This window comes from Balaenoptera borealis (genome assembly GCF_965194805.1).
Source record: "Balaenoptera borealis genome assembly, chromosome: 5".
NCBI lineage: Eukaryota > Metazoa > Chordata > Mammalia > Artiodactyla > Balaenopteridae > Balaenoptera > Balaenoptera borealis.
In genome coordinates this window covers 103,832,793-103,845,161 of record NC_138862.1, presented here as the reverse complement: position 1 = coordinate 103,845,161, position 12,369 = coordinate 103,832,793, and the positions used below count along the sequence as shown (strand labels likewise).

Here is a 12,369-nt window from a genome sequence, read left to right as displayed (position 1 = left end):
TTTTGTTTTTGTTGTCTATAAACTGAATGGAACCATGTAACTGAATCCTAATGATAGACTGATATATAAGTCTGTTTTGCTTCTTTTACAAGAGTATAGTAAGGTGGACAATAATGGATGACATGTGAAACTGAGAGATAGACTGCATTATTATCTTTACCAGGATCTGTAGAAGCCTGTTCACTGTATAGTACACTGCAAAACTTCTAAAGTGGGAAAGCGTATTAAATGTTTGATCTTAGGAGGAACTGTTAGGTGATCATCTATAAAATAAAAAGTTACATGGAAAGAGTAAGTGTTTTTGTCATTAAGTGTTTCATTGTTTTCATTTCAGGTTTGATTTGGCCAACTGTAACTTAAATGATGAGCATGCCAACAAAATGAAATCAGATAGAGTCCCAGATGTGGTAAGGCTTTAGATTTTCCTCTTTTTCATGTGTTGGAGACGATTGATGTAACTCTTATGGGTAAGATGCATGAGTTCACATTTTTGAAAGTAATCAATTTAGAGGTTTCTTTTGAAATTGCAGTTAAGGTATAATAGCAAAACCTTCATTTAAGATAATTCTTAGTGGATAATATCCAAGATTTATTGAGTTTTTCGGTTGCTCTTATAATCAAATTTTCATTCTGTCAGAATGCTTGGTAGTATCTGTAGAGTAAAAATAAATTTGCAGCTAAAAATGATGACCTTTAGAATTTATTCCTGTTCATTCTTTTAGGCTCAGCTTATTTCATGTGTTGTTAAGAAGGCATTTAGAGTTAAAACCATCATTCAGGTTTGAATATAATTGTAGTTGAAAGTAATCTTCACAGTGTTAAGTCCTAGAGAAAGAATGTTACTTCTGAAAAAAATCTGTTAAATTCTAACATGAGTTTATCAGAATCCTGAGCAACAGTGAATGTGAAATGTGAAAAGACCCTATCTCCTGTTTGCTTAACTTAATCTTTTAAAATAAACATTGATCTCTTTAGCTGTGGGCAAAAATAAAGTCATGGTATAAGAACGGCTCCCCTCCTCACCACCCAGTTGTGCTTTTATTAATTAATAAATTAGGAAATAGAAGCATGGTTTCGGTGTAAGTCTAAATAGGTATTTTTCAAAAAGGTCATAAGAGAAGATCAAAATGGTCTTATATAGATTTTATATTATAAAGTTATTTTCATTTATTCCACACTTTATTAAATTGTTCTAGGATATACAGTTGTGAAAATATATATATAATTCTATAAGTGCTTATTAGTAGGAATGAAAGGGAGAAAACATGTCTGCCTGTGATAATGTTTCAGAATGATTTCTGTGAATGGTAGCTGAAAACTGAACTTTGGTATAAAGGAAGAAAAAAAACCACCAGAAACATGAAATTTTTGGTATAAAAAATTTTAATTTTCAGTCGCTGGAAAATTTCAGTTAGTAAATTTTAACAGTTATACAAATAATGGCTAAATGCATTCTCATAAAATATTAAGTACATTAATAAAAATGTTAAAAGTTCTCTTGACACCACTTCTTGATCCCTACTCCTTTCCCTTAAGGTATAACCACTGTCATTAGTTTGGTGTCTTCCTGGCATTCCCATAAGCTTTCATTTTAAAAATTTTGTTGGATTTTGAGGTCCTGTTACCTAGTTCCCATTTTTTTGTAACTTTGCAAATATTTCTCTTACTTTTAGGTGTTAATCAAGAAGAGCTATGACCGTACCAAACGTCAGCGTCGTAGAAACTGGAAACTGAAAGAGCTTGCAAGAGATAGAGAAAACATGGATACAGATGATGAAAGGTCCCACTTTCTTTATATTTTATATGTTGTCTCAAAGGAAATCCTTATGATAAATCTTTATGGTTTTTTTTATCATAAAGAAATAGTCACCACACACTTGCTCCTTGCACTCAATATTAATTTTCTGTTCTTATCAATATGTTGTTTGGATCAGTATGAACAGATATAATGACATTTAACACAGATTTAGTTATTATTTCCTGGGTTATGACCTGACAATTGCAGTGTTATTATTGATGATTCATTTGAAAATATAATGAGCAGTTACCTTGTGGATGTCAGAAATAGCAAATGAGTACTTATGATTTAGTATAAAAAGAAAATAGCACATTGATATCAAATATGCTGTTTTTCAAACAACTTAAGGAGAAATGAAGATACTGTGTTCTAGAAAAGTTTATTGGATGATTGGAAAAGTGGCTTTAATGATGACATTAATGACACTGATGTATAAAAAAACGAAAAGTTTAAATAAAGTTGTGTCATGAAATGTGAGTGGGAAACAGCAATATTTCTAAAATACAGTCTCATAATTTAAAATACGTATATATAAGTATATAATGTTAAATAGATATTGTAAGTACATATTTGACTATTTCATCTATAGTCTTAAAGTGTGTGTATTGCAACTTGGCCATACATTTTTTTGGGGGGAGGGTAAAGTATGAAGGGGTCTTCTTACTGTCTTATATTTAATGTCACCTATACTCAGGTGTGTATTTTTTTTAATAATGTGATTTTGAAAGAAAAGAATTTTTAAAAACCTGTCAGTATTTAATTAACATCCATATTTGACCTTCATTTACTATTTTTAAAGATTTTAATACTTGGAACACACTTATAATGCTGAAAATGAAGAAAACATTAACTTCATACTTTCTTGGTAAAGGTGAAATACCTTAAATGTTTCTTTACCCTTCTATAGGCAATACCAAGATTTCCTTGAAGATCTTGAAGAAGATGAGGCAATTAGAAAAAATGTGAACATTTATAGAGGTTGGTGAATTAGGAGTATTTGATTTAAGTTGTAGCTTCTGTAAATAAATATATTAACCCAGTATGAGTATTTTGGTATCTTAAACTCTGATTCCATAAATGACTTTTATCATGTGTTTTTAAAACTACTCTAAACATTTACCCACCCACCCCCAAAAAAATCCCAAACTTGCACAACAGTAAAACTTATTAAAATGTTGTTTACTATACCACATTTGATACCATTTGCATCCTAGCATGATCCCTCAATTTGCTGACCCCTATACAAGTGGATAGTTATTCATACATTTATGCAAGTTCAGTCATTCAATGCATATTTTTTTTTTTTTCTTTTTTTCTTTTTTTTTTTTTTTAAACATCTTTATTGAAGTATAATTGCCTTACAGTAGTGTGTTAGCTTCTGCTTTATAACAAAGTGAATCAGTTATACATATACAATATGCTCGCATTTCTCTTCCCTCTTGCATCTCCCTCCCTCCCACCCTCCCCATCCCACCCCTCTAGGTGGTCACAAAGCACCGAGCTGATCTCCCTGTGCTATGCGGCTGCTTCCCACTAGCTATCTATTTTACATTTGGTAGTGTATATAAGTCCATGACACTCTCTTACCCTGTCACATCTCACCCCACCCCCTCCCCATATCCTCAAGTCCATTCTCTAGTAGGTCTGTGTCTTTATTCCCGTCTTGCCACTAGGTTCTTCATGGCCTTTTTTTTTTTTTTTTTTTCCCTTAGATTCCGTATATATGTGTTAGCATACTGTATTTGTTTTTCTCTTTCTGACTTACTTCACTCTGTATGACAGACTCTAACTCCATCCACCTCATTACAAATACCTCCATTTCATTTCTTTTTATGGCTGAGTAATATTCCATTGTATATATGTGCCACATCTTCTTTATCCATTCATCTGTCGATGGACATTTAGGTTGCTTCCAGGTCCTGGCTATTGTAAATAGAGCTGCAATGAACATTGTGGTACATGACACTTTTTGACCTATGGTTTTCTCAGGGTATATGCCCAGTAGTGGGATTGCTGGGTCGTATGGTAGTTCTATTTGTAGTTTTTTAAGGAACCTCCATACTGTTCTCCATAGTGGCTGTATCAATTTACATTCCCACCAACAGTGCAAGAGTGTTCCCTTTCCTCCACACCCTCTCCAGCATTTATTGTTTCTAGATTTTTTGATGATGGCCATTCTGACCGGTGTGAGATGATATCTCATTGTAGTTTTGATTTGCATTTCTCTAATGATTAATGATGTTGAGCATTCTTTCATGTGTCTGTAGGCCATCTGTATATCTTCTTTGGAGAAATGTCTATTTAGGTCTTCTGCCCATTTTTGGATTGGGTTGTTCGTTTTTTTGTTATTGAGCTGCATGAGCTGCTTGTAAATCTTGGAGATTAATCCTTTGTCAGTTGCTTCATTTGCAAATATTTTCTCCCATTCTAAGGGTTGTCTTTTGGTCTTGTTTATGGTTTCCTTTGCTGTGCAAAAGCTTTTAAGTTTCATTAGGTCCCATTTGTTTATTTGTGTTATTTCCATTTCTCTGGGAGCTGGGTCAAAAAGAATCTTGCTGTGATGTATGTCATAGAGTGTTCTGCCTATGTTTTCCTCTAAGAGTTTGATAGTGTCTGGCCTTACACTTAGGTCTTTAATCCATTTGGAGTTTATTTTTGTGCATGGTGTCAGGGAGTGTTCTAATTTCATACTTTTACATGTACCTGTCCAATTTTCCCAGCACCACTTATTGAAGAGGCTGTCTTTTCTCCACTGTATATGCTTGCCTCCTTTATCAAAGATAAGGTGACCATATGTGTGTGGGTTTATCTCTGGGCTTTCTATCCTGTTCCATTGATCTATATTTCTGTTTTTGTGCCAGTACCAAACTGTCTTGATTACTGAAGCTTTGTAATATAGTCTGAAGTCAGGGAGCCTGATTCCCCCAGCTCCATTTTTCGTTCTCAAGATTGCTTTGGCTATTCGGGGTCTTTTGTGTTTCCATACAAATTGTGAAATTTTTTGTTCTAGTTCTGTGAAAAATGCCAGTGGTAGTTTGATAGGGATTGCATTGAATCTGTAGATTGCTTTGGGTAGTAGAGTCATTTTCACAATGTTGATTCTTCCAATCCAGGAACATGGTATATCTCTCCATCTATTTGTATCATCTTTAATTTCTTTCATCAGTGTCTTATAATTTTCTGCATACAGGTCTTTTGTCTCCTTAGGTAGGTTTATTCCTAGATATCTTATTCTTTTTGTTGCAATGGTAAACGGGAGTGTTTTCTTAATTTCACTTTCAGATTTTTCGTCATTAGTGTATAGAAATGCAAGCGATTTCTGTGCATTAATTTTGTATCCTGCTACTTTACCAAATTCATTGATTAGCTCTAGGAGTTTTCTGGTAGCCTCTTTAGGATTCTCTATGTATAGTATCATGTCATCTGCAAATAGTGACAGCTTTACTTCTTCTTTTCCGATTTGGATTCCTTTTATTTCTTTCTCTTCTCTGATTGCTGTGGCTAACACTTCCAAAACTATGTTGAATAATAGTGGTGAGAGTGGGCAACCTTGTCTTGTTCCTGATCTTAGTGGAAATGGTTTCAGTTTTTCACCATTGAGGACAATGTGGGCTGTGGGTTTGTCATATATGGCCTTTATTATGTTGAGGAAAGTTCCCTCTATGCCTACTTTCTGCAGGGCTTTTATCATAAATGGGTGTTGAATTTTGTCGAAAGCTTTCTCTGCATCTATTGAGATGATCATATGGTTTTTCTCCTTCAATTTGTTAATATGGTGTATCACATTGATTGATTTGCGTATATTGAAGAATCCTTGCATTCCTGGGATAAACCCCACTTGATCATGGTGTATGATCCTTTTAATGTGCTGTTGGATTCTGTTTGCGAGTATTTTGTTGAGGATTTTTGCATCTATGTTCATCAGTGATATTGGCCTGTAGTTTTCTTTCTTTGTGACATCTTTGTCTGGTTTTGGTATCAGGGTGATGGTGGCCTCGTAGAATGAGTTTGGGAGTGTTCCTCCCTCTGCAATATTTTGGAAGAGTTTGAGAAGGATAGGTGTTAGCTCTTCTCTAAATGTTTGATAGAATTCACCTGTGAAGCCATCTGGTCCTGGGCTTTTGTTTGTTGGAAGGTTTTTAATCACAGTTTCAATTTCAGTGCTTGTGATTGGTCTGTTCATATTTTCTAGTTCTTCCTGGTTCAGTCTCGGCAGTTTGTGCATTTCTAAGAATCTGTCCATTTCTTCCAGGTTGTCCATTTTATTGGCATAGAGTTGCTTGTAGTAATCTCTCATGATCTTTTGTATTTCTGCAGTGTCAGTGGTTACTTCTCCTTTTTCATTTCTAATTCTATTGATCTGAGTCTTCTCCCTTTTTCTCTTGATGAGTCTGGCTAATGGTTTATCAATTTTGTTTATCTTCTCAAAGAACCAGCTTTTAGTTTCATTGATTTTTGCTATTGTTTCCTTCATTTCTTTTTCATTTATTTCTGACCTGATCTTTATAATTTCTTTCCTTCTGCTGGCTTTGGGGTTTTTTTGTTCTTCTTTCTCTAATTGCTTTAGGTGCAAGGTTAGGTTGTTTATTCGAGATGTTTCCTGTTTCTTGAGGTAGGCTTGTATTGCTATAAACTTCCCTCTTAGCACTGCTTTTGCTGCGTCCCATAGGTTTTGGGTCGTCGTATCTCCATTGTCATTTATTTCTAGGTATTTTTTGATTTCCCCTTTGATTTCTTCAGTAATCACTTCATTATTAAGTAATGTATTGTGTAGCCTCCATGTGTTTGTATTTTTTACAGATCTTTTCCTGTAATTGATATCTAGTCTCATAGCGTTGTGGTCGGAAAAGATACTTGATACGATTTCAATTTTCTTAAATTTACCAAGGTTTGATTTGTGACCCAAGATATGATCTATCCTGGAGAATGTTCCATGAGCACTTGAGAAAAATGTGTATTCTGTTGTTTTTGGGTGGAATGTCCTATAAATATCAATTAAGTCCATCTTGTTTAATGTATCATTTAAAGCTTGTGTTTCCTTATTTATTTTCATTTTGGATGATCTGTCCATTGGTGAAAGTGGGGTGTTAAAGTCCCCTACTATGATTGTGTTGCTGTCGATTTGCCCTTTTATGGCTGTTAGTACTTGCCTTATGTATTGAGGTGCTCCTATGTTGGGTGCATAAATATTTACAATTGTTATACCTTCCTCTTGGATCGATCCCTTGATCATTATATAGTGTCCTTCTTTGTCTCTTGTAATAGTCTTTATTTTAAAGTCTATTTTGTCTGATATGAGAATTGCTACTCCAGCTTTCTTTTGATTTCCATTTGCATGGAATATCTTTTTCCATCCCTTCACTTTCAGTCTGTATGTGTCTCTAGGTCTGAAGTGGGTCTCTTGTAGACAGCATATATATGGGTCTTGTTTTTGTATCCATTCAGCCAGCCTGTGTCTTTTGGTGGGAGCATTTAATCCATTTACATTCAAGGTAATTATCGATATGTATGTTCCTATTCCCATTTTCTTAAATGTTTTGGGTTTGTTATTGTAGGTATTTTCCTTCTCTTGTGTTTCTTGCCTAGAGAAGTTCCTTTAGCATTTGTTGTAAAGCTGGTTTGGTGGTGCTGAACTCTCTCAGCTTTTGCTTGTCTGTAAAGGTTTTAATTTCTCCATCACATTTGAATGAGATCCTTGCTGGGTAGAGTAATCTTGGTTGTAGGTTCTTCTCCTTCATGACTTTAAGTATATCCTGCCACTCCCTTCTGGCTTGCAGAGTTTCTGCTGAAAGATCAGATGTTAACCTTATGGGGATTCCCTTGTGTGTTATTTGTTTTTTTTCCCTTGCTGCCTTTAATATGTTTTCCTTATATTTAATTTTTGACAGTTTGATTAATATGTGTCTTGGCGTGTTTCTCCTTGGGTTTATCCTGTATGGGACTCTCTGTGCTTCCAGGACTTGATTAACTATTTCCTTTCCCATATTAGGGAAGTTTTCAACTATAATCTCTTCAAATATTTTCTCAGTTCCTTTCTTTTTCTCTTCTTCTTCTGGGACCCCTATAATTCGAATGTTGGTGCGTTTAATGCTGTCCCAGAGGTCTCTGAGACTGTCCTCAGTTCTTTTCATTCTTTTTTCTTTATCCTGCTCTGCAGTAGTTATTTCCACCATTTTATCTTCCAGGTCACTTATCCTTTCTTCTGCCTCAGTTATTCTGCTATTGATCCCATCTAGAGTATTTTTAATTTCATTTATTGTGTTTTTCATCATTGCTTGATTCCTCTTTAGTTCTTCTACGTCCTTGTTAAATGCTTCTTGCATTTTGTCTATTCTATTTCCAAGATTTTGGATCATCCTTACTATCATTATTCTGAATTCTTTTTCAGGTAGACTACCTATTTCCTCTTCATTTGTTAAGTCTAGTGTGTTTTGACCCTGCTCCTTCATCTGCTGTGTGTTTTTCTGTCGTCTCATTTTGCTTATCTTACTGTGTTTGGGGTCTCCTTATCACAGGTTGCAGGTTTGTAGTTCCCGTTGTTTTTGGTATCTGTCCCCAGTGGGTAAGGTTGGTTCAGTGGGTTGTGTAGGCTTCCTGGTGGAGGGAACTAGTGCCTGAGCTCTGGTGGATGAGGCTGGATCTTGTCTTTCTGGTGGGCACGTCCACGTCTGGTGGTGTATTTTGGGGTGTCTGTGGCCTTATTATGATTTTAGGCAGCCTCTCTGCTAATGGATGAGGCTGTGTTCCTGTCTTGCTAGTTGTTTGGCATAGGGTGTTCAGCACTGTAGCTTGCTGGTCATTGAGTGATGCTGGGTCTTGATGTTGAGATGGAGATCTCTGAGAGATTTTTGCCGTTTGGTATTACGTGGAGCTGGGAGGTCTCTTGTGGACCAGTGTCCTGAAGTTGGCTCTCCCACCTCCGAGGTACGGCACTGATGCCTGGCTGAAGCACCAAGAGCCTTTCGTCCACACAGCTCAGAGTAAGAGGGAGAAAAAATAGAAAGGAAGGAAGGAAGGGAGGGAGGGAGGGAGGGAGGGAGGAATGAAGGAAGGAAGGAAGGAGGAAGGAAGGAAGGAGGAAGGAAGGAAGGAAAGAAAGAAGCTATAATATAGTGAAGTAAAATAAAGCTATTGTAAAGCAAAGCTATACAGACAAAATCTCCCCCAGAAGCATATACATATACACTCACAAAAAAAAAAAGGAAAAGGGGAAAAATTAATATATCCTGCTCCCAAAGTCCACCTCCTGAATTTGGGATGATTCGTTGTCTATTCAGGTATTCAACAGATGCAGGCACATCAAGTTGTTTGTGGAGTTTTAATCCGCTTCTTCTGAGGCTGCTGGGACAGATTTCCCCTCCTCTTCTCTGTTCGCACAGCTCCTGGGGATCAGCTTTGGATTTGGACCCGCCTCTGCGTGTAGGTCGCCTGAGGGCGTCTGTTCCCCGCCCAGACAGGACGGGGTTAAAGGAGCAGCTGCTTCGGGGACTCTGGCTCACCCAAGCCGCGGGGAGGGAGGGGTACAGAGGAGGCGGGGTGAGCCTGCGGCGTCAGAGGCCGGCGTGACGTTGCAGCAGCCTGAGGCGCGCAGTGCGTTCTCCCGGGGGATGTTGTCCCTGGATCACGGGACCCTGGCAGTGGCGGGCTTCACGGGCTCCCGGGAGGGGCGGTGTGGAGAGTGACCTGTGCTCGCACACAGGCTTCTTGGAGGCGGCAGCAGCAGCCCCAGCGTCTCACGCCCGTCTCTGGGGTCCGCGCTGATCGCCGCGGCTCGCGCCAGTTTCTGGAGTTCGTTTAGGCGGCGCTCTGAATCCCCTCTCCTTGCGCGCCGCGAAACAAAGAGGCAAGAAAAAGTCTCTTGCCTCTTCGGCAGCTGCAGACTTTTTCCCGGTCTCCCTCCCAGCCAGCTGTGGTGCGCTAACCCCTTCAGGCTGTGTTCACGCCGCCAACCCCAGTCCTCTTCCTGTGATCCGACCGAAGCCCGAGCCTCCGCTCCCAGCCCCGCCCGCCCCGGCGGGGGAGCAGACAAGCCTCTCGGGCTGGTGAGCGCTGCTCGGCGCCGAGCCTCTGTGCGGGAGTCTCTCCGTTTTTCCCTCTGCGCCCCTGTTGCTATGGGATCCGCGCTGTTAGCTGCGGCTCGCGCCCGTCTCTGAAGTTCGTTTAGGCGGCGCTCTGAATCCCCTCTCCTCGTGCACCAGGAAACAGGGAAGAAAAAGTCTCTTGCCTCTTCGGCAGCTGCAGACTTTTTCCCCGGACTCCCTCCCGGCTAGCTGTGGTGCACTAACCCCTTCAGGCTGTGTTCACGCCGCTAACCCCAGTCCTCTCCCTGCGACCGAAGCCCGAGCCTCAGCTCCCAGCCCCGCCCGCCCCGGCGGCTGAGCAGACAAGCCTCTCGGGCTGGTGAGTGCTGGTCAGCGCCGAGCCTCCGTGCGGGAAGTGCGGGAATCTCTCCGCTTTGCCCTCCGCACCCCTGTGGCTGCGCTCTCCTCCGTGGCTCCGAAGCTTCCCCCCTCTGCCACCCGCAGTCTCTGCCCGCGGAGGGGCTCCTAGTGCGTGGAAATCTTTCCTCCTTCACAGCTCCCTCCCACTGGTGCAGGTGCCGTCCCTATTCTTTTGTCTCTGTTATTTCTTTTTTCTTTTGCCCTACCCAAGTACGGGGGGAGTTTCTTGCCTTTTGGGAGGTCTGACGTTTTCTGCCAGCGTTCAGTGGGTGTTCTGTAGGAGCAGTTCCACGTGTAGATGTATTTCTACTGTATCTGTGGGAAGGAAGGTGATCTCCGCGTCTTACTCTTCCGCCATCTTCTCTCCTCCCCCAATGCATATTTAAATGCCTGCTCTAGATACGATATAAGTGCTGTGGATATAATATGGTTAAATAATAGTAATGCTGCTGGGTGCAGGTATTTGCATATTTCCATAGTTGTATTTATTTGAAATCCTCTTTGTATTTTTTCTTAGATTCAACCATTCCTGTGGAAGGTGACACAGATGATGAAGGAGCACCTCGAATTAGTCTGGCTGAGATGCTTGAAGACCTTCACATTTCCCCAGATGCTACTGGTGAAGAAGGTGAATCGATGATGACATAATGAGATCATGTTGTAGGTGGTTTCCACATCCATAGGCTCAGGATGTTGGACAAAATAATTTTTACTGTCTATTTTTGTCTGTGCCTTCATATTGAGAGAAGAGAAATTTCGTCTTAAACCTGAATAAATATGACTATTTTGATTGTTCACTTGAAGCACTGATAAAGGTTGATGGCTTTGAAGTTTTAGATTAAAAAATGCAGAATGTAATTATTACTGATATTTAGGCCATTTTACGTATGGAATTTTATTGGCTTGCTTTTTTATCAGACACTAGTATTTTCACATACTATAGCTCTGGGTTTAAAAGCTCACAAGTTGTGATTCCTTGGAGGTTACCTAAATCCTCAAGCAGAAAACAAGCTTTCACATCCTTTTTATATTGATTGCTTTAGTAGAAGAGCATATGAAGAATCATTTTTAATAAGAACTTGCCACGCACTTAGTCCACTTTAGATCATTTTTATGTCCTTGGGATAGAAAACTTGGGGTTCAGTTTATCGTTGGACATTCAGTAGGAAAGCTGTCTTTTTTATTTGTAATATTTACATCTTCAAAAGCTGTTAAGCTGGGGATTATCTTAATTTGCATTGCAGAAGAAAGTATATTTAAAATATTTGTAGATTTGTAGCAAACAGTATTTAAAGGTTAAATAACAATTTGTACCTTTGTTGTTTTGGCTTGTGCCAGCAACTTAGTGAAGTAGCTGCTTATGTCATAAAAATGTCTTCCTATCACTTCATGGATTTTGCTTTTAAAATTTTGGTTTACAAATTGAGAAGGAATTCCCTCTTTATAAGTTTCTATCACTGAACACATCACTTTCAAAAAGAGTATTAGAATCCAGCATATAGTTGATGAAATAATGAAAATGATCTTCATGCTTTATAAAAGCACGAATCAGATTTGAATGAGGAATGCCTTCCACATCCTTGAAGGAAAAGCATTGGCTTGCGTTTTAAAGTGTTCTGAAAATGAAGTATTAAGATCCTACTTCTATAAGCAAGATCAGACTTACTAAGCGCTAATTCATAAATTCTATATATACCACTATATAAGGAAATTGAGTAAGTGCTAAATGGAACATTTTCCTTTTTTTAAGATCAGACTCCATAATTCTGAAGTTTTGAATAAAGGTCTGTGCTTTCTAAAGTGGCTTCTGTCTGCATATTTAAAGTTTTTACCTGTGGTCTGTGTTTACCCCCTCTATGTCAAGACTTTAAAAAGCATGAAAATAAAAACGTTCTCCCCCTTTTTTGTGTCCTTGAAGTGATTATGTGGGTGTCATATTTAAATTTCATGCAGGTTTCTGAAGTAGAATTAATGTTATTTAAGTACTTGTCATATGACTTTCCCACTGAAAAATGTAATTTCTCACTCACCTTATTTAGTCTTACCTGTTTTCATGTTGTGTCTTTATGAGTAATGAAATCTGTTGGTTGAAAGAAGGCTGTGACAAGATGAGGGAATATAGCTAAAAGA

At 38.7% G+C, this 12,369-nt stretch overlaps 1 protein-coding gene across 3 annotated transcripts in view; it reads left to right on the top strand.

Annotated features, from left to right (window-relative positions):
• The window catches only part of NMD3 (NMD3 ribosome export adaptor), a 147,408-nt gene extending 135,267 nt beyond the window's left edge, over nt 1–12,141 (top strand). For all 3 annotated transcript variants that reach the window (XM_082394091.1, XM_082394092.1, XM_082394093.1), the window contains 4 exons: nt 335–407; nt 1,674–1,780; nt 2,706–2,776; nt 10,757–12,141. In XM_082394091.1, the coding sequence (XP_082250217.1) occupies nt 335–407; nt 1,674–1,780; nt 2,706–2,776; nt 10,757–10,887 (382 nt within the window). In that variant the 3' untranslated portion in view covers nt 10,888–12,141. The remainder of the gene's footprint in view (nt 1–334; nt 408–1,673; nt 1,781–2,705; nt 2,777–10,756) is intronic.
• Nucleotides 12,142–12,369: the final 228 nt, after the last annotated feature.